At 39.3% G+C, this 25,549-nt stretch overlaps 1 protein-coding gene across 1 annotated transcript; it reads left to right on the top strand.

Moving 5' to 3' along the window:
- Positions 1 to 2,866: 2,866 nt before the first annotated feature.
- On the top strand, positions 2,867 to 3,427 carry IFNB1 (interferon beta 1). Its single transcript, NM_001135787.1, is given in 1 exon segment — positions 2,867 to 3,427. A coding segment is annotated over 1 exon segment (561 nt).
- The last annotated feature ends 22,122 nt before the right edge of the window (positions 3,428 to 25,549 follow it).

The raw sequence follows: 25,549 nt of genomic DNA, 5'->3' as shown, positions 1-25,549 counted from the left end.
CTTTTGTTATACAAGTCAAACATAACCACTATCAAAATGTTGCTATATTTCTTTTATTAATTTTATTCTCTACATACTTTTGCATAGCTGTGTTGTATGTACACTTTCATAGTCTCCTTTTAATATAAGTGGGTGTTTTTTTATTTTCTAATGGCACAGCAATATATTTTCAGTATAGAAAAATTTTAAATGTGAATAAAATGGAAGTTAAAAATTTAGTAACATTTACTGAATTCTTTTAAACAAATAAATTGCACTTAATTATGAGAATTCCTAACAGTTCTGTTCCCCAGATATCTTTTTTTAAAAAGATTTTATTTATTTATTCATAGAGATACAGAGAGAGAGAGAGAGAGAGAGAGGCAGAGACACAGGCAGAGGGAGAAGCAGGTTCCATGAAGGGAGGCTGATGTGGGACTCGATCCCGGGTCTCCGGGATCATGCCCTGGACTGAAGGCAGCACTAAAGCACTGAGCCACCCAGGCTGCCCCCCAGATATCTTCTGATCAAGGGAATAAACATACATCAAAAGGTTCTCATGTAAAAAGTGAAAAGGGAAAGAATTTCCTTCTTCCTACATCCTCGTCCTTGTTAGCATTCTCCCTCCTGGTAACAATTAATACCAGATGAGTAAATGTGTCTGACAAAAAAACTAAAAAAGAAATTACATGCATGTATCAGCATATATACATATATCTCTCTATTAATTTATAAAACAAATGATAACACCATATCCATTATTATATATATTACTCTTTTCATTAAGTATATCTGGAATACAGGTCTGTATCAGCTGATCTTCCTTTTTAATGGCTATATAGCATTCCATTTTTGTCTACCATGGTATTACTTAATCAATTCCCCAATGATGGATATTTAATTTGTCTTTCGTACTATGGCAGTACTGCAGTGAACATTCATATATGTTCATACATTATATTCAAACACATATACACATACTCCTGCAGGAATATCCAAAGGTAAGTTATCAGCAGTGATATTGCAAATTAAAGGGACAATTCCATAGCTTGAAATATTAAATCTGGAAATACATTGCCAACTCCCATGTGGTCCCTCCTTGTGAGCTGACTTGGGCTTTCTCACAGCATGGCCGACTCAGGGTGGTCAGATCACTTTTATAGTGGCTAACTGGCTGCAAGAGCAAGAATTTCAGCTAACAAGGTAGACATCTTATTATCTTTCCGGATTCAGCCTCAAAAATTATACATTGTTTCTACCATAGAATTCTGCCCAGATTCCAGAGGAGGGATACAGACACTCCCTCTTGATAGGTAGACTCACAGTCAGGCTATAGATTTTCACCTGGGATGGGAGATATTGTTCTGGCTACTTTTAAAAAAACAATCTTCCCCATTCTCCAAACATTTGCATAAATTTATACTTCCATTCTCCAAACATTTGCATAAATTTATACTTCCATTGTGTATATTAGAATATTCTTTTCCCACGACTTTTTCAAATCTTACTGGTGAAAAATGATTACTTCATTTCTAGTATGATTTACATTTCTTAGTAACATGAACAGATTTTCATAGCTTTCTTGGCCCTTAATATTTCTTTTCCTGATATCTGGCTATTCACAAACTTTTCTGACACCTTTCTATTAATTTTAAGGGCTGCTTGTATGTGAATAAAATTATCCCTTTCTCACTCTGGATTGTAACAATGTTTTTGATACTGCTTTTCCTCTTTAACTTTGTTTTTTTTGTCATTGAAATTTATAACTTGTTTCTAGTCATATTTATCAATATTTTCTATTATAGTTCCTGGGTTTTATATCTTGCTGAGAAAAGTCTTCTTCATTCCAATGTTTTTTAAAAAATAAAAAACAAGTTTTCTTTTAGTTTTAGTCATTTTAGCTTATAATCTGCTCCAAATAATGTTATATGGACTATATAATGTTGTACCATCTTTGGTTTCCTGAAAATAACTCCCTTTGGCCAATCCTCCCATTTTCCTTCTAGACCTCTTTCTAAATTGTTGTTTGCAGGAGAGTGGAAAATCAGATGTTTAGGTTTGTTAGAACTATGTACAAAATAAGAATACATTGATTCTCAATAATGATTGCAAAAGACCCTGTAAGGGGAACCACAAACTTTTATACATGGCTCACATAACATTCATTTTTCTGCTTAAAGATATTGCTTAATCCCTGGTTTTCAGTTACATTCTGGATAGCTGAGATTGCCAGATAAAACAGTAAATAAGACTAATAAAGCTATATGCTGTCTTGCTGTATGTGGGTAGGGTCCTACAAAAAAATATTCACATCAACTTAGTTTTAACACTATTCTATTTTACAGAGGGGGAAAAAAGATAGGTGTCTTTTTAAATCATAAACTGCATTTATTTATTGTTTTGTGATACTGTAATTGGGAATTAAGCCTAATTTTTATGAAAAAGACATCTTGCACACAAAGACCCACCTTCCCAAAAAAAAAAAAAAAAAAACCCACCTCATAATACTAAAAAAGAAAAAGAAAAAATCTTTGCCAAAGGAGTACTCCTGTAATGGTCAAGCTCTAAATGATTGGGCTTACTTTTTTTCTTTAGTAATTGGGAACTCACTATAGCAAAACATTGGAAATCCTCACAGTTTCTAAGTCTTTTCCACAATGTATATAAAAATAATGGAAGGCCTTAAAATAAGTGAACAAACTAATTTAAATGACATAGGAAAAATGAAAGGGAGAACTGAAAGTGGGAAATTCCTCTGCGATAGAAAGAGGACCATCCTGTATAAATAGGGCTACACTCCTGGTAGAAGGGCATTTGCGCTCTGAACTCTCAGAGCTTTGGCTTCAGCATCGAGATGGTAATAGGTGAGACTCTTCCCATTTTCATCATGACCAGTAGATGCATCCTCCAAACAACTCTCCTGTTGTATTTCTCCACCATGGCTCTTGCCATGAGCAACGACTTGCTTCGATCCCAGCTAAGCAGCAGCAGTTTGGAGTGTCAGGAGCTCCTATTACAGTTGAATGGAACCACTGAATATTGCCTCAAGGACAGGATAAACTTCGAGATCCCTGAGGAAATCGAGAAATCACGCCAGTTCCAGAAGGAGGACATCATATTGATCACCCATGAGATGTTCCAGAAGATCTTTGATATTTTCAGGAGAAATATCTCTAGAACAGGATGGAATGAGACCACTGTCGAGAACCTTCTTGTGAAGCTCCACTGGCAGAAGGAACATCTGGAGATAATCCTGGAGGACGTCAAAGAGAAGGAAAACTTCACCTGGGACAACAGGACTCTTCTGCACCTGAAGAAATATTACTTAAGGATTGTGCAGTACCTGAAGGCCAAGGAGTACAGCATCTGTGCCTGGACAATAGTCCGAGCAGAAATCTGCAGGAACTTTTTCTTCCTTAATATACTTACAGATTATCTCCAGAACTGAAGATCTCTCAGCCTCTGCCTCTCGGAATGGACGATGCTTGACAAGGATTTCAGGCATTCCTCAACTGGCAGATGCTCTGTAAGTGACAGCTAATGTACTGCATTTGAAATTACATTCATTTTTTGTACTAACTTATTTGATCTATGTACTAAGTTATTTTCCTATTTATTTAAACTTTCACCCTAGAAAATAAATTTCTTTTTATGAAACAAAAATCAACATGGAATTTTAATTTCAATTTCATTAGCATCATGTCGAAAATTATGGAGCACCTAAAAATTACAATTCTTTATATATTGTGCCTACAAAACTGTAGAGATTCTTGCCAAGGAATTTAAAATCCAAAGAAGCCATGTGGAATATATAAAATGATGGATGATAAGGGGAGGTGAACCGTTCAGGAGAATTAATGTGGCCTCAGCCTCTTCAGAATTGAAATGGAAGAGGCAGGCAAGTGGCTCTGGAATTAGAACAAGGAGGTTCCATTGCTTCTATTCTGCTTCTCCTCTGTATCTTCAGGCTCTCTGATCCTAAAGTTAGAATTTGACTAACAGGGCAACTAGAGGAATATTTCAGCTCTTGTGTTTGCCCTAAACTTATTCCTAATTCCTACTATATTCAGGGTGCTCTGCTTGCCCGACACCCTCCCAACCCCACAGGATTTTAAAATATTTATGTGCCCCCCTAAGCTAAGGGTGAGAAGTCCCAGGCACTTCTGTGACATTGTGAAGTAAGCAGTCCTTTTCTTGTACTCTTCCCTGACAGTTAAGATGTATAGCAGTCTCAGTGGAGCTGGGGATCTCTTCCTGCTTCCAGGGCACAGGCACCATAAGAATAAAGAATTCTGCTTTCTATCTCTGCTATCTGGCTAGATTTTTCTACCCATTTGGCAGAAAAGCAAATCTGCTCCTGGTCCCCCCTGCCCTGTTCATACAGAATTCCAGGCTACCTTATCAACTTCTGATGCTCTGCATCTCTGAAGCCCCACGCACCCCTAAGTCCAAATCCAAGACAAGTGTGGCAGATTAAGTCATTTCTGTCAAGTGAAAAACCAGGAAGCATGGCTCAGGAGAGGGAAATTCAGGTGGGATAGAAAGTGTTCCTGATTTTTCTCAAGGACTACACTGAAAAAATACAATTTTCCTAGGAGGTCCTGGGGCACCTGGCCAGCATGTACCAATTGGCTGGGTTTCTGTCTTCGCACTGAAAGCCTTGGGAATTTAGACTATCAAGACAGGTGCTCCTGTCTTAAGCAGCTGCCATCCAGGTGCTGCACTCCGCCCCCATGTATGTAATTGGATTTAAGTCCACCTCACAAGCACCCCTCCAATGGGCACAATTCCATCACTGTTGTTCTATAGCTCCAGCAACGAAGTCTCTCAGGTTGAGTCGCTGCCCCCAGGTCACACAGCCGATGCGTGGAGGTTTAAAAAATGCAATGGGCTGAATCGTATAAGACTTTGTTCACATCTAAGCGTTTTCTGCTAAACCAGTAGGGAAGTCTGAGTTCTGTCAAAAGAGCGTCAGCGGAGATCTATCGCAGGGTGCAGACAATGAACTTGAGGCTCCCTCTTCTGGCCGTTACACACCGGCTATGAACCAAGAAGTGCTACATGCCGTGGCAGATCCAAGGCCTTGGGCCTACGATAGCCAGCAGAGGCCTGGCGAAACAAGGAACCCTCCCTCTCCTCAAAACAACTCACACTCCACCCCCACCACACCCCTTTTGCGGGGCTACAAAGACAAGAAAATGCAGACTAAGGGGCAGTGGTTAGAAGAGCCAAGAAGCCTAACTCTTGGCAAGGGGCGCCAGCTGCCCATCACCTTCCCTGCGCCCACCTTACTGAAGGAGTCTCAGCAAGAGGCTCTTCTCTGCTCACCACCAAGTGGGCCCAGGAACCCAGAGGCTGGGGAGGTCTGCTCTGCATGTGTGCTGGGAGCCAGAGGACAGAGGCAAGGCTCCTTCTGCAGAATTATAAATATTTATGCCACAGCTGAGTGTGTCAGCCCGTCTACAACACCAAAAGTCTGCCCATCACTAGGAGAGCATAAATGATCATTAATATTAATTCGAAAAGCACGTGTGTGAGTATGTGCCTATGCTAAATGGATGGCCACATGTAAAGGAGTACAGTTATTATTTTAGCTGGCACCAGAATACATCAAAAGAGAGTACTCATTTAGAAAAATAGTGATGAGCCTCCCAAAGTTGTGGATATGGCAACGCAAATGGTAGTGCAATGCCAATGGTACGTTTCTGTGTGTCTGTTTCTGAGGAGGAAAAAGACAGAAGCCCATCAGATGGTCTGGAGCTGTGATCATCCCTGGAATAAAACAGCAGTGAAAATTTTCTGGTAGGGGCAAAGAAAGGGCGTTTAAAGACCTTCTTTTTTTTTTTTTTTTAAGATTTTATTTATTTATTCATGAGAGACACACAGAGAGAAAGAGGCCGAGACACAGGCAGAGGGAGAAGCAGGCTCCATGCAGGGAGCCTGATGTGGCGCTCGGGCGCTCGATCCTGGGACCCTGGGATCACGCCCTGGGCTGAAGGCTGCACTAAACCACTGAGCCACTGGGGCTGCCCTTTTAAAGACCCTCTTAAGAAAATGAAAAGATATGTCACAGACTGCGAGAATATATTTGTAAGTCACAGATCTGATAAAGTATATATCAATTCATAAAGAACTCTCAAAACCTGATAACATCCTCCATAAAGATGGACAAAAGAGTTCAACACTTTGGGCCGCCTGGGTGGCTCAGCAGTTGAGCATCTGCCTTCAGCTCAGGGTGTGATCCTGGGCTCAGGGATCGAGTCCCACAATAGGCTCCCTGTGAGGAGCCTGACTCTCCCTCTGCCCTGTGTCTCTCCTGAATAAATTTTAAAAATCTTAAAAAAAAAAAAAGAAAGATTTCCACACCTTACCAAAGATGGTACACAGATGACTAATAGATAATCAATATCATTAGTTGTTAAGGAAATACAAATTAAAGCCATAGTGAGATACTACTATGTGCTTATTAGAAGGGCTAAAGGTAAAAAGACTGTATCAAGTTTTGGCAAGGATGTGGAGCAACTGGAACCCTCAAACACTGCTCATGGAAATAAAATATGGTACAACCACTTTGGAAATGATATTGTAGGGTTTTTTGAGAATTTTATTTATTTGTTATTTGACAGAGAGAGCACAAGCAGGCAGAGCAGCAGACAGAGGGAGAGGGAGAAGCAGGTCTGCTAAGCAGGGAGCCCAACATAGGGCTCAATCCCAGAACTCTGGGATCATGACCTGAGCCTAAGGCAGCCACTCAACCAACTGAGCCACCCAGGTGCCCCCATTTTTATAGTTTTTAAAAAGTTAACATAGACCTACTATATGACCCAGCCATTCTGCTCAGTTGTTTACCCAAGAGAAAGGGTGAACCCACGCACGCACAGGCTTATATATGAATGCTGGCAGGAGCATTATTTATAATATCCCTCAAATTCAAATGATTAAAGAAATTGTAGGTGCACCCAGGTGGCTCCCTTGGCTAAGCTTCCAACTCTTGATTTTGTCTTGGGTCATGATCTCAGGTTCATGAGCTTGAGCCCTGTAACAGGCTCCACACTCAATGGGGAGTCTGCTTAAGATTCTCTCTCTCCCTCTCCCTCTCCTCTACTCCTCACCCCACTTCCACCTCATGCTCTCTAAATAAATAAATAAATAAATAAATAAATAATCTTTTAAAAAATAAATTCTGGTATATCCGTAGAGTGGAATACTATTCAGCAAAGGAATGAATCCTCAGCACACATAACATGGATGAATCTCAAATAATTATGCTAAATACAAGAAGACAGATTTTATTTTTTATTTATTTTTAAAAAGATTGTATTATTTATTTGAGAGAGAGAGAGAGTGAGAGCGAGCACTAGCCAGGGGAGAGGCAGAGGGAGAGGGAAGGGGAGAAACAGACTCCTCACTGAGTGCAGTGCTCCATCACAGGGAGCCAAAGCATCTTTCATCCCTCTGTCAGAATCAACATACATTGTTTGATGTCCTAAGATCCCTTAGTAAGATTCCAAGGTAAGATGAAATCAATAGGCCCTTAGGCAAGAAAAATTATCATAAACTCTAAGTTCATCACTGTCAGCCTTTGCTTGTTAGGGGTTTTTATGTCACATTCACACGAGTCTTTCATATTTTAAAAGGTTGCCCAAGAAGTTGATCAATAGCTTCAGATTCTAAAACCCTGAGAGGAGTCCAGAGCACTTTAAATGTTGCACCCCCACACCACATGCATTTCAAGCTGCAGAATATCCCGTCTGGTACTCAAGGAAACTACTTCATCTTTTTTTTACTGTGGTACAATATATGTGACATAAAATGTACCATTTAAACTGCTTTCAAGTGTACAGCGTACACATATTTGTGCAACCTTCACCACCATCCATGTGTAGAACTTTGTTATCTCCCCTAGCTGAACCTCTGTGCTCGTTAAACACTAATTCCCTGTTTCCCCCTCCCACCACCCCCTGGCAACCACCATTCTACTTTCTGCCTCTAGGTGCTTCATATAAGTTGAATCATATAATATGTGATTGCACATCTCCAAGTTTCATCTATATTGTAACATCTGAGAATTTCCTTCCTTATTAAGGCTGAATAATATTCCATTGTGTGTATATACCATGTTTTAGTTACTCGTTCATCCACTGATGAACTCTTGAGTTGTTTCTATCTTTTGGCGACCATGAACAACGCTGCGGTGAACACCTGCTTGAGTCCTAGCTCTCTTTTAGTAGGAATTGTTGGATCACGTGATAATTCTATATTTAATTCTTTGAAGGATCACCAAAGCAACAGTTTTTAAGTTATGTCTTCATAGTGCAAATATTTGCAATAATAACAGAATGCAAGCACAACAATAACAGCCCCATTTCTTAAAGACATGTTCTGCAAGGGGCTCTGCTAAGGGTGTTATAAATATACACCATCTTATTTCATTCTCCAGAGAAGCCAGGAAGGCAAGTATTATCTCTTTTCTACACATAAGAAAACTAAGGCTCAGTAAGATTAAATAATTAACCCAAGTCCACAGTTGGTAAAAACAAAAAAGAGAGAGAGAGAGATGTATTTGGAACCAGAGACCAGTCTCTAAACTACCTGGCATAATCTACTACCTCCAAAAATGGTATTTTTGACCCAAGTACACAGCAGTGCTATTGTGATTTAGAGAGAGAGTAAGAAGCTCTACAGCCTAGTGGCTCCAGCTCCTGGCTTTGCTGCAAGGGCTGTGGGGACCTTCTGCACATGTGGCTGCTCTCTTCACTTAAGGAATATGTCTCCTTGCCATCCCCATTCAGAAAAGGACAAGAGATCTGGGGGCAGGGGTGCGGGGGGTGGGCAAGAGGATTACTAGGAAATTCTCACTGGCTCTCTTGCCAGACTCTACAGAGAATATTTCTTCTTAAGTTTTTTTGGAGGCAATTGTCTAAACCATGAGTCATAGTTTTCCCTGGCAAGGTTGCATTTCCCTCTCTCCACCACAATGGTCCATCCACCGGAACAGGCAACAAAACTGTATGCGGTTTCCTTTTCAAGTCTGGCACTAGCTACTTTCATTATCTCATGGGAACATTTAAGAACCTGTGTTATTTAAAGAAACATGCAACAAATTTCTCTTTACTTTCATTTTTAATTTCTTATTTCTCTCTCTCCTTTTCTTTCCCCAGTGAAAACCCAGAGGTAAGGCAAATAGTTTTCAAAGCAGAGAGTGACTTACGAATCCGGAAACGCATGAATTGGAAATCTGTGAATTTGAAAACCCATATATATATATTTTTTTTTTCTTTTAGTAGGTTCCATGCCCAGAATGAAGCCCAATGTGAGGTTTGAACTCATGACCCTGAGATCAAGATCTGAGCTGAGATCAAGAGTCAGATGCTCAACCAACTGAGCCATCCATGTGCCCAAAAGTCCAAATTTTTTTTTTTTTTAAGTTTCTTACACCCAAGAGGAAAAGGCTCAGGACATGGTGTTGTTTTATAAACCTGAGAGCTAATGTGGGTCCTGCCACTTCCTAACTGTATGATCTTGAACAAGATATGTAAAATGGAGATAATCCTACCTCGTCGGACTCTGAGGAATAAATGTAATAACAGAATGTATGCTTTGGTCCAGCACTGGGCCTTACTTATGAAAATGCCCAATGTTTTACTTAATTTAAAGTGAGTAAAAATTCATAAAATTAGGGGCACTCCTGTAGTACTCTCCTCAAAATCTTACACAAAAGCAAGTCCTTAATAAATTGATAGTTGGTAGCCACATTGCTCTCATAATGGGATCTAAATGAATGTCATTTTTACAAGTCATATTTATGGATGTTAGGAAAGAATATTCGGCATCTATGATTACAAAGTATAAATAAGACTTTTCTAAAATTCCAGTTTCAACATTTGTATAAGTGGCCTCTGGAAAGTTATTTAAGAAGCAAAACCAATTGTTTCACAAACCTTTGAAATGTCAAAAAAAGATGGGTAAAACAGACTGTGGGGAAGGGTGAACAGAAAGAATAATCCGTCTTTGTTGGTCTCCTATGATACGTCTGAACTGTGCTCAGCATTTCACATATTATATTGGATATCTGTGGTTGTCTGCCTGGCTTTGAGGACCACCACCTACAGCTGTGGGAGCAGGCATCTGACCCAGACTGGGCCACTGAGAGCAGTGGTTTCTCCACGGCCACAGTGAGTGGTCAGACATAGATAAGTAAGTCAAGTAGTGGCCATAAGTAGGTCAAGCAGAACTCTTGGTGAAATGCTAGAGGAAATAGGGTCTCTATCTGCAGTAGCAGGTGCCTGGTCCAGTCTAAACCTAGAGCCAGGAATGCAACATCCAGCTACACAGCTTTATGCTCTGCACACCTTTATTTTTTATTTTAAAGATTTTATTTATTTATTCATGAGAGACACAGAGAGGCAGAGACACAGGCAGAGGGAGAAGCAGGCTCCATGCAGGGAGCCTGATGTGGGACTCCATCCCAGGACTCCAGGATCACACCCTGGGCCGAAGGCAGATGCTAAACCGCTGAGCCAGCCAGAGATCTGATCCCTCTGCACACCTTTAGGTGGTGCTCTTCTCTGGTGATCCCGACATGTCCCACATTGGAAGAAATGCTTAAAAATAAAGCCAACTTGGGACGCCTGGGTGGCTCAGTGATTGAGTGTCTGCCTTCAGCTCAGGTTGTGATCCTGGGGTCCTGGGATCAAGTTCCACAACAGGCTCCTCACTGGGAACCTGCTTCTCCATCTGCCTATGTCTCTGCCTCTCCTCTGTGTGTCTTTCATGAATAAATAAATAAAATCTTTTATTTATTTTTGATGAATAAAATATTTTAAAAATAAATAAATAAAGCCAACTTAAAGCAGAAGGGAAAGACTGACGAAGACACATACCTTAAAGTATTGTTTCAGCCATGCCTGAAGGTTTATGTTCTTAAATGTTTAAGTTATCTGAGCTATGAAATAGAATTAGATAGGCCTGGAAAATAAACTAGAAACCTACCTAACCGTTGCACAATCTCTCTTGCCTTTGGAGGCATCCCATTTGTATGTTCCTTCAGCCTAAATTTTAGGAAGCCTGCTCCAGCTAGGTCTGCCTTTCCTTGGAAGCGTGGAGAGGCAAGGCACTCAAAGCCCTTACCTGCCTGGCCCTTTCTTTGCTCTTCCAGTGTAAGCTGACGTCTATGCACTAACCAAGATCAGTGACATATGAAGCCTCCTACAACAACCTCACCACTGAATGCTTTAAATTGAGGTTCCTCTGCATCTCTATAGAAAGACAGCCAGGCCCTCAGAGTTAAACTATCCCCTCATTTCTAGTTAAAAGTTACGTCTTCTTGGAGGCACACAGCTTTGTTTGTCCTTTGGGGCAACTCAACAAACATTTCCTAAATGTGCAATGCATATCAAACACTGTTAGGCACTGAGCTTACATAGACAAACAAGATACACATGTTATACTCAAGAAACTCATTTTCAAGGGGAAACAAACAGATAAGTAAATGGCTAAAAATGATAGCATGATGAGAAACGTCATTCTAACATAATGGACAATGCATACAGGAGCCCCAGTGAAGGTACAATCTGTTCTGTCTGATAGGATTTGAGCAGCCCTCACAGAGAGGATGTCTGCATTTGGATGTGAAGAGATGGTAGCATTTTGAAGTGAAAAGAATGAGAGAGGGGATATTTCTAAAAAGAGCAGTCTGAACAAAAGAACTAGAGTCATGGGGACACATAGACTGTTCGGGGAATAAATGTCATGAAGCACAGTGCAACAAGAGTGGGAAGGAAATGAGGCTGGAATCTAAGTTGCAATAGATGCTGAGGACCTGGAGAGCTGGGTTTTTAAGAGGAGGGGCCTTGGCAGATGATCGCAGCAGGAAGGGGTGGATTAGGGCAGGAGGAGATGAAAACTCAAAAGGCTTTGAGGGTCTGAGCATGAGGGGGAATGACGGCATGAACCAGAACTTAGAACAGGTCAGTTTATAGACACATGTCACGTGGATTCAGTTCTGTATAAACCTCTCAGCCTTAATATGCTCTTTTCTCTTCATATTTACAACTTCCCTCCCACTTTGCTACAGAGATACATTTTTTTAAAGATTTTATTTATTTGTTTATGAGTGACACAGAGAGAAAGAGGCAGAGACACAGGCAGAGGAAGAAGCAGGCTCCATGCAGGAGCCTGATGTGGGATGGGACTTGATGCCAGGTCCCCAGGATCACGACCTGAGCTGAAGACAGATGCTTAATGGCTGAGCCACCCAGGCGTCCCTAGAGATACACTTCTGAAAGGACTAAAACGAACGGTTCTCAACTAGACTGAGAAGCAACAGTTGGTGTCATTAATGAACCATCCCCTCTGGCCCCAGAAGCTCTTCTCAGCTCACCAGGAGACTAATGAGGGGTCTCTAAAGCAAGGACCACACACAGCTGGCTAGGCACATGAAATAACTTGAAGAGATTAATATCCTCTACATCTGTGCAAGGTATAAATCCATGTCTGTACAAGACAGAATATTGCTCTTGTCTGCTGGCATTTCCACTGCTTTTCCTGGACATACTTAGAAGGCTTTCCCATTCAGTGGTGGGGATGGCCAAGCTTTCAATCTGTGGCATTCCTTGGCTTCTGCTGCATCACCCTGATCTCTGCCTTCATCTACATATGGTATTCTCTCTGTGTGCATGTCTGTGTCCAAATTTCCAATTTTTTTTTTTTGGCAGGTACAATTCTCCTCTTTGTTTTCTTAAAAATATTGTATTTAAATTCAATTTGCCTACAGTATAACACCTAGTGCTCATCCCATCAAGTGCCCTCTTCAGTACCCATCACCCAGTTACCCCATTCCCCCCCCCTTCCACAACCCTTATTTCCCAGAGTTAGGAGTTTCTCATGGTTTGTCCTCCTCTCTAATTTTTCCCCACTCAGTTTCCATCCTTTCCCTTATAATCCCTTTCACTATTTCTTATATTCCACATATGAGTGAAACCATATGATAATTGTCTTTCTCTGACTGACTTATTTCACTCAGCATAATACCTCCAGTTCCATCCATGTCAAAGTAAATGGTAGGTATTCAACCTTTCTGATGGCTGAGTCATATTCCATTGTATATATTACCATATCTTCTTTATCCATTCATCTGTCAAAGGACATCGTGGCTCCTTCCACAGTTTGCTATTGTGGACATTGCTGCTATGAACATTGGGGTGCAGGTGTCCTGTTGTTTCACTGCATCTGTATCTTTGGGGTAAATATCCAGTAGTAAAATTGGTTTTATGATATTAAGAAATGTTCCTCTATCCCTACACTTTGAAGAGTTTTTTTTTTTTATAAAATCTTTTTTTTTTAATTTTTTTTTTTTTATGATAGTCACAGAGAGAGAGAGAGAGAGAGAGAGAGGCAGAGACACAGGCAGAGGGAGAAGCAGGCTCCATGCACCGGGAGCCCGACGTGGGATTCGATCCCAGGTCTCCAGGATCGTGCCCTGGGCCAAAGGCAGGCGCTAAACCGCTGTGCCACCCAGGGATCCCACTTTGAAGAGTTTTAATCAGGAATGGATGCTGTATTTTGTCAAGTGCTTTCTCTGCATCTATTGAGAGGATCATATGGTTCTTGTCTTTTATTGATGTGATTTATCTTGGTTGTTTTATGAATGTTGAACCACCCTTGCATCCCAGAGATAAATCCCACTTGGTCGTGGTGAATAATCCTCCTAATGTATCTTGGTGAATATTTTTGCATCCATGTTCATCAAGCATATTGGTTTGTAATTCTCCTTTATGGTGGGGTCTTTGTCTGGTTTTGAAATCAAGGTAATGCTGGCCTCGTAGAACGAGTTTGGAAGTATTCCTTCCATTTCTATCCTTTGAAACAGCTTTAGTAGGAATAAGTATTCTCTCTTTTTTAAGTGCTCGGTAGAATTCCCCTGGGAAGCCATCCAACCCTGGACTCTCATTTGTCAGGAGGTTTTTGATGACTGCTCCAATTTCCTCACAGATTACTGGCCTGTTCAAGTTTTCCATTTCTTCCTGTTTCAGTTTTGGTATTTTGCAGGTTTCCAGGAATGCATCCATTTCTCCCAGATTGCCTACTTTGTTGGCATATAGTTGCTCATACTACATTTTTAAAATCATTTGTATTTCCTTGGTATTGGTTGTGATCTCTCGTCTTTCATTTATAATTTTATTAATTTGAGTCTTTTTTTTTCTTTTTACTAAGTCTGGCTATGGGTTTATCTATCTTATTAATTCTTTCAAAGAACCAGCTCCTGGTTTCTTTGATCTGTTCTATAGTTATTCCGAACTTTATTTCATTGAGTTCTGCTCTAATTTTATTATCTCTCTTCTTTTGCCTGGTGTAGGCTTTATTTGCCATTCTTTCCCCACTTCCTTTAGGTGTAAGGTTAGCTTGTGTATTTGAGATTTTTTCCAATTTTTTGAGGGAGGCTTGTATTGAGATCTGTTTCCCTCTTAGGATCACTTTTGCTGTATCCTAAAGATTTGAACTTTCATCTCATTTACATTAGTTTTCATGAATCTTTTTTATTCTTCTCTAATTTCCTGGTTGATCAATTCATCTTTTAGTAGGATGCTCTTTAACCTCCAAGTGTTTGAGTTACTTCCAAATTTCTTCTTGGGATTGAGCCCTAGTTTCAAAGCATTATGCTCTGAAATATGTAGGGGATAATCCCAATCTTTTGGTATTGTTTGAGACCTGATTTGTGACCCAGTGTGTGGTCTATTCTGGAGAAAGTTCCATGTGTACTTGAGAAGAATGTGCATTCAGATGCATTAGGATGGAATGTCCTATAAAAATCTATGAAATCCATTTGGTCCAGTGTGTCATTCAAGGCCCTTGTTTCTTTGGCGATCTTCTGCTTAGAAGCTCTGTCTTTTGCTGAGAGTGCCATGTTGAAGTCTCCTACTATTAATGTATTGTTATCTATGTATCTATTTTGATTATTAATTGATTTATATACTTGGCTACTCCCACATTAGGGGCATAAATATTTATAATTGTTAGGTCTTCTTGTTGGATAGATCCTTTAAGTATGATATAGTGCCCCTCCTCATCTCTTACTACAGTCTTTGGCTTAAAATATAACTTATTGCTACTGTAGCTTTCTTTTGAGGGCCATTTGAATGGTAAATGGTTCTCCACCCCCTCATTTTCAGTTTAGAGGTGTCCTTAGATCTAAAATGAGTCTCTTATAGACAGCATATAGATAGGTCTTGCCTTTTTTTAAGATTTATTTATTTATTTATTTATTTATTTATTTATTTATTTATGATAGACATAGAGAGAGAGAGAGAGAGGCAGAGACACAGGAGGAGTCTGTGTAAAGCCTACACCAGGCAAAAGAAGAGAGATAAAATTAGAGCAGAACTCAATGAAATAGAGACCAGAATAACTATAGAACAAATCAAAGAAATCAGGAGCTGGTTCTTTGAAAGAATTAATAAGATAGATAAACCCATAGCCAGACTTAGTAAAAAGAAAAAAAAAAAGACTCAAATTAATAAAATTCTTTTTTCCTTTTACTACAAAATGCATTTATTTCCAGACAGACAAAATTCTCCAACTGCATATATGAGTACATATTATATGGTCCTTCTTCGGTAAATGTCTTGTTTATAAGAGCCATTTCTAATTACTAAAATGCATACCAAAGATTTTTGTCTCTTAAAGTATAACTTAAATAACTTGATAATGTATAAGCCATAAGTCTGGTCACTGACATGAGTGGCCTGCGATTCTTCACTGAGTTCAGCGCGGTATCAACACATCATCCCACAATGAGACTTCACAAGTCATTAGGCAGCAAGCACCTAGCTCACCTGCTGTTGGTGTGAATAGTTGCGGTTGTGGCAGCAAGCCCTCTTCTGTGGGAAAAGTTATGTGCAGACAGTGAAGCATGATATATGCAATGTGGAGAGGCATTTCACAGAATGCAAACACCATTCAGGTAAATAAGTGGACTGGAGCATGGAATTTCAGTGAACGCGAATCTGTTTACACTAGTAGGTAGCGTGGCACCATCTCACTGGGCACTCCATGCCAGGAGCCCAACGCGGGACTCGATCCTGGGACTCCAGGATCGCGCCCTGGGCCAAAGGCAGGCGTTAAACTGCCAAGCCACCCAGGGATCCCCGGGTCTTGCTTTTTTATCCAATCTGATACCCTGTGTCTTTTGATTGGTTCATTTAGCCCATTCGCATTCAGAGTAACTATTGAAAGATATGAATTTAGTGTTATAGCATTACCTATACAGTCCCTGTTTTCTGCAGATTGTTTGTCTCACTCCTTCACTTACAGGGTCACTCTTAATATTTCTTGCAGAGCTGCTTTGATAGTCACACATTCTTTCAGTTTCTGTCCATCCTGGAAGTTCTTTATCTCTCCTGAATGAGAGCCTTGTTGGATAAAGTATTCTTGGCTGCATGTTTTTCTCATTTAGTACCCTGAATATATCATGCTAGTCCTTTCTGGCCTGCCAGGTCTCTGTGGATAGGTCTGCTGTTAATCTGCTATTTCTCCCCATATAAGTTAGGAATCTCTTGTCTTGAGCTGCTTTTAGGATTTTATCTTTATTTCTGAAATTTGCAAGCTTCGCTATTACATGTTGGGGTGTTGATTGGTTTTTGTTGATTTGTGTGTAGGGAGTCCTCTCTATCTCTTGAATATGAATACCCATTTCCTTCTCCAGATTAGGAAAGTTCTCAGCTATTATTTGTTCAAATATACCTTTTGGTCCTCTCTCTCTCTACACACATTCTCTGGAATCCCAAGAAGATAATATTATTCTTTCTCAAGCTATAACTTATTTCTAAGAGCCTCTCTTCATGGGTTCTTTTTTTTTTTCCTCATGGGTTCTTAATTATTTTTCTCTTTTTCCTTCAGCTTCCTTCCTTTTCATCAACTTATCTTCTACATCACTCACTCTCTCTTCCACCTCATTAACCCTAGCAGTTAGAGCATCCAGTTTAGACTGCATCTCAGTTAAAGTATTTTTAATTTTGGCCTGATTAGATCTCAATTCTGCAGTAAGAGAATCTCTAGAGTCTTTATGCTTTTTTCAAGAGCCACCAGTAATTTTATAATTATACTCCTGAATTATATCTCTGACATGTTACTTAAATCCATATCCATTAGATCTGTGGCAGAGACTATTGTTTTAGGTTCTTTTGTGGTGAATTCTTCCTTCTAGTCATTTTTTCCAGTGCAGAATGGCTGTATGAGTGAGCAGAGTCAAAAATATCAACCGTGACCTAAGTAAAATACACCCTCGACAATTTTGAAAAGGTCACAGACCAGAAAGTAAAAGAAAAAGAAAAGAAAAAAGACCAAGAAAGTGAAAAGTAAATTTTAAAAAAGAAAAAATAGTAAAAATTTTTTTAAAGGGTTGGGGAGAATGTGGTGGGGGAGAAAGAATATAGTCTCAGAGAGTGGACCAAGATGGTGATCCTCTTGGTTCTGAGTGTATTTTGTTCTGTATGTTAGAAGGAGCTAAATTCCAGATTTGTATAAACCAGCAAATCATATAGAGAAACAACAGCAAAAACAAGAAGACAAGAGAAAGGGTGGAATGAGAAGGAAGAGAGAACATAATCTCAGAGAGGACCAACATGGTGCTCCACTTAATTCTGAGTGTATTTTGGTTTGTATGTTAGAAGGTACTAAACTCCAAAATTATAAAACAAAACAAGACCAAAAAAAAAAAAAAAACCCCTCCATAACTTATATATCTACAAAAATTAAATTGAATATGTTGAAAGGAAGCCAAAAATGAAAAATATATCTATGAGATGTAATTGTAAAAATATGAAAATCAAAAAGGAAAAACTTAAAAACTAAGAGTTGATAAAATATTGTAGTTAAGGCAGGAAAAAAGAAAGAATATTGGCAATTTTTAACTTGAAAGATAAACAAATCATAAGGAAAAACCCCTCCAGTTCTATATACTATTTTCCCTCAGTCCTGGAGCTTTCCAATGTTACTTGGTCAGTAAGCTTGCTATTCCCCTGTTCTTCCAGCTTGTATTCTGGGGGAGGGGTCTCTGCACTTACTCTCAGGTGTTTATGGCTGGGCAGAGATGTCTCACCCCTTGCCAGGTGGCCTGGCTCTGTGTGAGCTGTTTCTCTTATAAGGCCTTTTATCCCTGGAGGCCACACCCCTCCCAGATGAAAGGAGAAATAAGTGGCAGTGACCAGATCTCCAGCCCCAGAGCTAAGAGCTCCCCTCACATACATAACTCCTTCAGTGCACATTCGCTTAGATCCTCCTGGGGAGCAGGTGTGGGGGCACTCATACAATTTGAAGGGCACCTAGCAGCAGGAGAGCTTTTGTCATCTTGAGCCCTCCCCAGTTCCACCTGTCCCAGAGGGAACAAAGGATAGCTGGCTTTGTCTGCTCCTAGGCCCTGGGGTGGAGAGCACTCAGCCTCTCTCAGTCCACCTCTCCCAGATGTCCTGAGAGGGTTGCTGCATTCCAGTCCTTTACCAGGATCTAGGAGGCAACTGTCCAATCCGACCACAGTTTGCAGTTTATGGCGCCAGTTGAGCTTTCTCCCGGGTGCCCCTATTCTTAGTGTGTCTCCAGGAATGGTGAGACTTTTCTGCCCCTCATGTGATTCTACCCTATTTCCCCACTGAGGACTTTTCAGGCAGGGAAGACTCTCTCAGGAGCAGATCTCTAAAAGTCCAGATTGTGCACTGTACTGCTTTCCCAGAGCAGCTTACAAAGGTTCCCTCCCCTTGCCATTTATCTTCTAATATATCCTCTGTTTCTCTTCTCTGCACTCCTACCTTGTAAGAAGCGATCACTTTTCTCTCTGTAGTGTTCCAGCTGTTCTCTCTTTACATTTCAGGTTGAATTCATAGGTGTTCAGGATGGTTTGAAAGTTATCTAGGTAAGTTTGGAGGACCAGATGAAATGAGGACTCTTACTCTTCTGCCATTTGCCTCCTCTCTCCCAAATTTCCACTTTTTATAAGGACAGCATCAAATTGGATTAGGGGGCCAACCTATTCCAGTATGATCTCATCTTTATTCACTACATCCACAGCAAGCTATTTCCATGTAAGATTCACATTCTAAGTTACAAGGGGGTTAGGAATTCAAAATATAAATTTGAGGGGAACACAATTAAATACATAACACAGGAGAAGATGACATATCCCTTTCACTTCTCTCCTTTGTTCTGCTTTGTGCAGAGTGAGGAAAAGCTGATCAACTCTTCTGTCTTTCATCCTGAGAGAGAGTCCCCTTTCTCTACCTTGGTTTTCAGCTGCAGCAGCAAGGAGCTGGGGCACAGTCTTCCCCTTTCCTTGAAATGTTTCTATGAAGTCGAAGTGAAAACCAGTCAGCTAAAATGCCACTGAAATTTTCACAGGCTGTTACAGTCATCCTTTCATTATATTTGCTGTATGTAAACTTTAAAAATAATTTAGAGGACAATAAGATATTTGGTGAATTTGCTTTAGACCAATTGGCCTCTGTCCATTGTGCATGTGTATCTTTGGCTCTGTTACAGAAGGGGAACCACATGCATGGAGGGGGAAAAACCTTAATATTAGCTTCTTCACCTCCAGGCTGCAGCTTGAACTCTCCTAAAATCCAATGTCGCTGAATCCCAAGGATTAATTTTCTACTTTATACTCCTGAAACAGTAATTGTGGTTTGCATGAGAGTTTGAATTTCTATTTGCTTAGCTTTGTTCTTGTTTCTTATGGCCTAAATAACACTGGATTTATTAAGCCAAGAGTGCTTAGCTTTTCTGGGCTACGTTATAATACTTTCTGTGATGATCAACAAAGGTTTCATTCTTAAATTGATTCCTCCTAAACCCTTGGTTTCACCTAGGATCTGTTGGTTCGGAGAGGTCTGTAAAAATATAAATGTCCAACCATTGAAGATGAATTAAATAAATTATGCTACAGCCTTAAACTGAAATAGTATATAGCCATTAAAAACGATCATGCTATACCAGCAAACAACCGTCTGTCAAGAAGCAAACCACTAGTGTTTCTTTTATGTAGGCAAAATATTTGTTCCCGAAGTATTTTAGTGTGATGCCTTTTTAAAAATGAAAGAACTTCATATGTATTATTAAAATGTTTTATTTTTAAAATATAAGAGCATAAACATGATGTCCAGTTTATTTTATATGTGCTGGATAGGAGCATTTCAGCTCACAAAAAAATATTTTAGCCACTCAGAAAAAGTTAAATATTGGGGAAAGATTATTTTTGAGTGAAATTAACTTTAAGCTCATGTTAATAGACACTGAGGGATATTAAATCAAGTTAAGAGTCTGAATGATCCTAGTGCACTAACTTCCATCATGTGGACATACTGAGCAGATGAACTTATATGTTCCTTAATGACTCACCTGGTCATAAATTCAAAAGTGTAATGTATTAAAATATTTATAATTAATAAATATATTAAGAGGTGAATTTACATAAATATAATAGCAGAAAAGAGATTATGCTACATCTTTATGCGTTAAAGTTTTTTAAAGATTTTATTTATTTATTCATGAGAGACACACAGAGAGAGAGAGGCAGAGACATAGGCAGAGAGAGAAGCAGGCTCCATTCAGGGAGCCCAATGTAGGACTTGATCCTGGGACTCCAGGAATTGTAAATGAAATAGTAAAGTGAGCATCTTTGAGTGACAGACTTGTGGATAGGTTTAATTTTCTTCTTTGTACCTCTCCTGAATGTTTAACACATTTAGCAGCAGGTAATGGCTTTCAGTAATCATTTAATAATAATAAAATGATCTTAATTTTGAAAACTGAAATACATTGTAATCAGTCTTATTACAACCCTAATGAGACAGTTGCCTTAGCTGTACCTTGACATTCCATATGCTACACTGTGATCCTGACCACAAAATAACTAGGAATGTGAAAATAAGCTCTGCTCAATATAGTTAAAAGCCTCAATTTAGTTATTGAGAATCACATAATGATATTATTTTGTACCCTGGTATAATTTTAAAACATAATTATCCCATCATAAACTTTTATCATTAAAAGAAAATACACTGGGTGGCTTACTGGTTGAGTGTCTGCCTTTGGCTCAGGGTGTGATCCTGGGGTCTTGAGATCGAGTCTTGCATCAAGCTCACTACAGGGAGTCTGCTTCTCCCTCTGCCTATGTCTCTGCCTCTCTCTCTGTATCTCTCATGAATAAATAAAATCTTAAAAAAATAAAAAATAAAATAAAATAAAATGCACTAGTCTGGGATTTAGGAGGCTTGAGACTACGTTTCTCTCTTTGCTATTAGCTAGTGGGCAAATCTCTCTCCAGGACCTCAGAGAGCTCCATGGAGATTAGTTCTGTCTCTCAAAGCTTTTCAATTTTATCTTGCATCCATCTTTTTTAAGGTGATAATTGAACATAAAGAACTTTTCCTGGTCGTTTTAATAGACCTGAAGCAAAAGGACTGGATTGGACTATATCTATTTTTGAATATATATTTGAATCCTTATGTTTATAAGGCAAGACCCATAACTTGTGTAACCGTGGGCAAATTTCTCAACTTTTCAGGGGTTCAGCTTCATCGCTTTAAAAATGAGCAAACAAAATAATCTCTCTCTTTAAGATTTAAGACATGAGATATTAAAAAATAAGACATGAGATATTATATCTAAAACCAAGGTACAATTCCTGTTACATAGTTAGTGCTAGACAAATGTTAGCTCTTATTTATTGTTGGCTTCATCAGTTACATGTTTCTACTCAAACACAGATTAAACCCTAGGAAAAACTAAAAGTTTTCATTAGCATACATTTTCATTAGGGCACATCTGCATGTCCATTTTGTTAAGTGCAAATAGACTTTCATGCTAATTATACACAGGAATGAAGTTGATGCAAAAAAAAAAAAAAGAGAGAGAGAGAGAGAGAGAGAATGATTCTACATCAGAATTTCCTGGGTACCATCAAAGGAATTCTTAATTTGTAAGAACTTGAGAATCATCTTTTCTTATCATTAATAAAAACAATTTGTATGAAAGTGTTTACCAGCAATCACAACTTAGAATGTTCTACTGAAATCAGCTCATCTCATAATAGTAAACAATAATTTAATGAAAGTGTTTATTTTCCCTTGGCTCTTTATCCATTTCCATTCACAAGCCTTCCTCAAAAAATTGTACCTACACAGTTGTAATACTCAGGCTCATACAAAGATTGCCTGTGATTTTAGATTAATGCTTTTTTAAAGCATCATTTGAAAGTGCTCTTGTAATTGAACTCCCAAATTCTGAATTTCAAGTGGAGAGCCGGGGATTTACCAAATATGTGATGAAGAATCATGTTTTCATGTCCCTTCGCTTTGGCAGGAACTCTTGTTTCAATTGAAAACATTCCCTTACCATTACAGAAACCCAGAGGGCAATCATGAATTAAGACCTAGAAAATAAAACTGAGAGAAAAGAGTAGAATAACATGTGGTTGTCATTTTCAAGGCCACAGAGAGGGAAGCGGTTTTCCACTGCTAGCTAAGCAAAGAGAAGCACACGTACCGCATTAACATGGAGGGCAGACAGTAAAAATAGAAAGAGATGGTGGTTCACCTTTTTCTTTCATGGTGAAGCAGGTGTTGACTTGCCCTGCAGTTAGGGCTGCTTAGTTGAGGATCTTGATGTCATTTTAAATTTGAGGTAAAGTTTTTCTATTTATATTTGTGGCCTCTCACAACCACTCTGAAAGATATGGTGTTTTAACTCAGTCTGGCTCCTCTTCCATAAAGATAAAACTTAGTAGGTTGTGGGACTTCCCCAAGACCATAGTTAGAAATTTGATTGGAAGTCCCTATCTCTGAATTTTCAGTCTTACAAATTACTCTGTCTGTCCATGTGTAAAAAGAGGAGGGAAGGAAGGAAGGAAGGAAGGAAGGAAGGAAGGAAGGAAGGAAGGAAGGAAGGAAGGAGGAAAGAAAAAGGTGTTGGTTTTGTTTCAAAAATATATTTACAATACCAGGTTGTAAAGGCAGTATTAATTTGTAGAAATCACTACATCATTCTGCTAGCCTCCTTTATAGCTGGTGGTCACCTCTCTTGTCTAATCTCTGTTCGCTCACCCGACTTATATCCTGTTCTATCTACATTCAAGCAAACAAGACACATGCCTAAGATATCATAATATTTATATGGAAATGACAACTCATCTTCCCCCCCGTCTCATGGCAGACATTGCTAGCTGATAACAGTACTCTTTTCTCCCCACCCAGATGAAGCCTCAGAATCCTCCTCACTCCAGAAAACTAACACCAACTCATTTGGAATGAAACCTCTTTGTTATCTCCAATTTAGAGCCCAGTCCTCCAATCCAGTAGCTTCTTCACTGAATAACATTGCCTCTGCTGGTTATGTGGTCCTTGGTACATTTAATCCTCCTGAAATTCACTTTCCTCACCCATGAAATGAGAATCATAGAATTACCTACATTGAGTCTGTAATAAGAATGAATATAAAAACATTATGCAAACATACAGAATGACTGTTATTACCTTTAATATTATACAATGGTTTTATTCCACTCATTTTAATTGCTCCCCTCATAATTATCTTTCTCCCTCAGAATATTCTGGTCCACCTTACACAAAGTAGTGCCTCACCTAGCACAGTGTCTACACATAATTGGTTCTTCATGAACATTAGCCATCCCACCCCACCCCACCCTACCTCCACCCCACTATTTGTTCCTGACTCACTCCTGGTCATTCATCAACGATTAGTGTTTACAGTGTTTTCACACCACCATCTGCCCCAGTTAAATAAATTACAAAGCATAACATCTCAGGGGATCTAAAAACAATATCTTGAATGGTTTCACTATTCTGCAGCGTTCTTTTCGCACAGAGGGAAAACCCTGGAAAGAAGTATGTCAGTGACAGGGGTATCCCAAAGAGGATGATGACAGTGCTGCTGCTCTTCTGGCAATGGAATAAAACACTGATAATTTCCTATGTTCTGGTCATTGATCATTAATCTTTATACTGTCATATGTGATAATATTATTATCTTCACTTTAGATATCAGGAAACTGTCACAGAGAGGTTAAACAACTTTCCAAGGCCATGCAACTATTAAGTTGATATATTAGTGTTCTCCAGAGAAACAGAACCAATAGGAAATAGATGAAGATGTAGATATAGATGAGATTTATTACAGGATTGGCTCATGCAATTATGAAAGCCAACAAGTCCCATGATCTGCCATCTGCAACCTGGAGAACCAGGAAAGCTGGTGATATAATTCAGTCTGAGCCCAATAGTCTATGAATGGGAGTGGGGATGGGTGGAGGGATGCCAATGGTGTACTGAATCCGAAAATTCGAGAATCAGGAGTGTCAACCCTCATCCAAAGGCAGGAGAAGCTGGATGTCTTAGTTCCAGCAGAGAGAGAAATTTGCCCTGGCTCTGCTTTCTCATTCTATTCAGGCCTTTAATGGGTTAGATGATGTCCATCCACACTGGTGAGGGATCTTCTTTACCCTTTTTATTGATTCAAATGTTAATTTCTTCCAAAGACACTTTAACAGACATGCCCAGAAATAATATTTTACTGGCTATCTGGGCATCTCTTAGCCCAATCAAATGGACACATAAAATTAACCATCACAGTAAGTCATGCAGTTATTATGTAGGGATCCAAAACCAAGCAGTCTGGTTCTAGAACCTATATTCTTGTCTCACCGCATTTCTGCTTCCTCTTTCCCTACTTTCCTCTATGGATTTATGGAGGTTGTGTCAAACAGAATGGGATCTCTCAGGATGGTGTGTTGATGGGGCCAGACCCTCTTTCTCCTTTGGTCCCCTTCCTGCACCTACAGAACTGGATGGGCACTGTCTATGTGCTGTCCATTCTTACCTCAAGGCATGATTTGGCCTTTTAAATATCTCATGAAAAATTTTTGATAGCTATAGAAATATAAATGCATATATCGAAGTATCAGTAAATAGGTATGAAAAGGTTGAATGCAAAAGCAGTTGGAGACAGCAAAACAAACATAGGGTAAACATAGGATAAAGGAAGATTCTGGCTGATGGGGTAAAAGGCCAAAAACAGTCCTAAACTGCCAGAAAATCCATTCAAAAACTATTTCAGAGGAAGATCAATATTTACAACCCTATAATCCTTTCACAATGTATACATGTATCAAATCATCATGTTGTATACTTTATATATCTTATAATGTTATTTATCAACTATACCTCAATAAAGCTGAATAAAACCAATAAATATGGATTAACCAATATTTAATATAGTCCTTTTGTGCTTCACCTACATTTTCATCCTTAGGTTACAAAGCGGATTTTTTTAAAGAATTTATTTATTTATTCATGAGAGACAGAGAGAGAGGCAGAGACACAGGCAGAGGGAGAAGCAGGCTTATGCAGGGAGTCCGACGTGGACTAGATGACAACTCATCTTCCAGGATCATGTCCTGGACTGAAGGCAGTGCTAAACCGCTGAGCCACCAGGGCTGCCCACGAAGTGGATTTTAAAGGCAATCAAAATCTTGCAATATGGCTTACAAAAAATAGAAAGAAAAATT

This window comes from Canis lupus, chromosome 11 (assembly GCF_011100685.1).
Source record: "Canis lupus familiaris isolate Mischka breed German Shepherd chromosome 11, alternate assembly UU_Cfam_GSD_1.0, whole genome shotgun sequence".
NCBI classification, from domain to species: Eukaryota; Metazoa; Chordata; class Mammalia; order Carnivora; family Canidae; genus Canis; species Canis lupus.
Note: the sequence above shows the minus strand (reverse complement) of the source record. Positions and strands in the feature narration are given on the sequence as shown.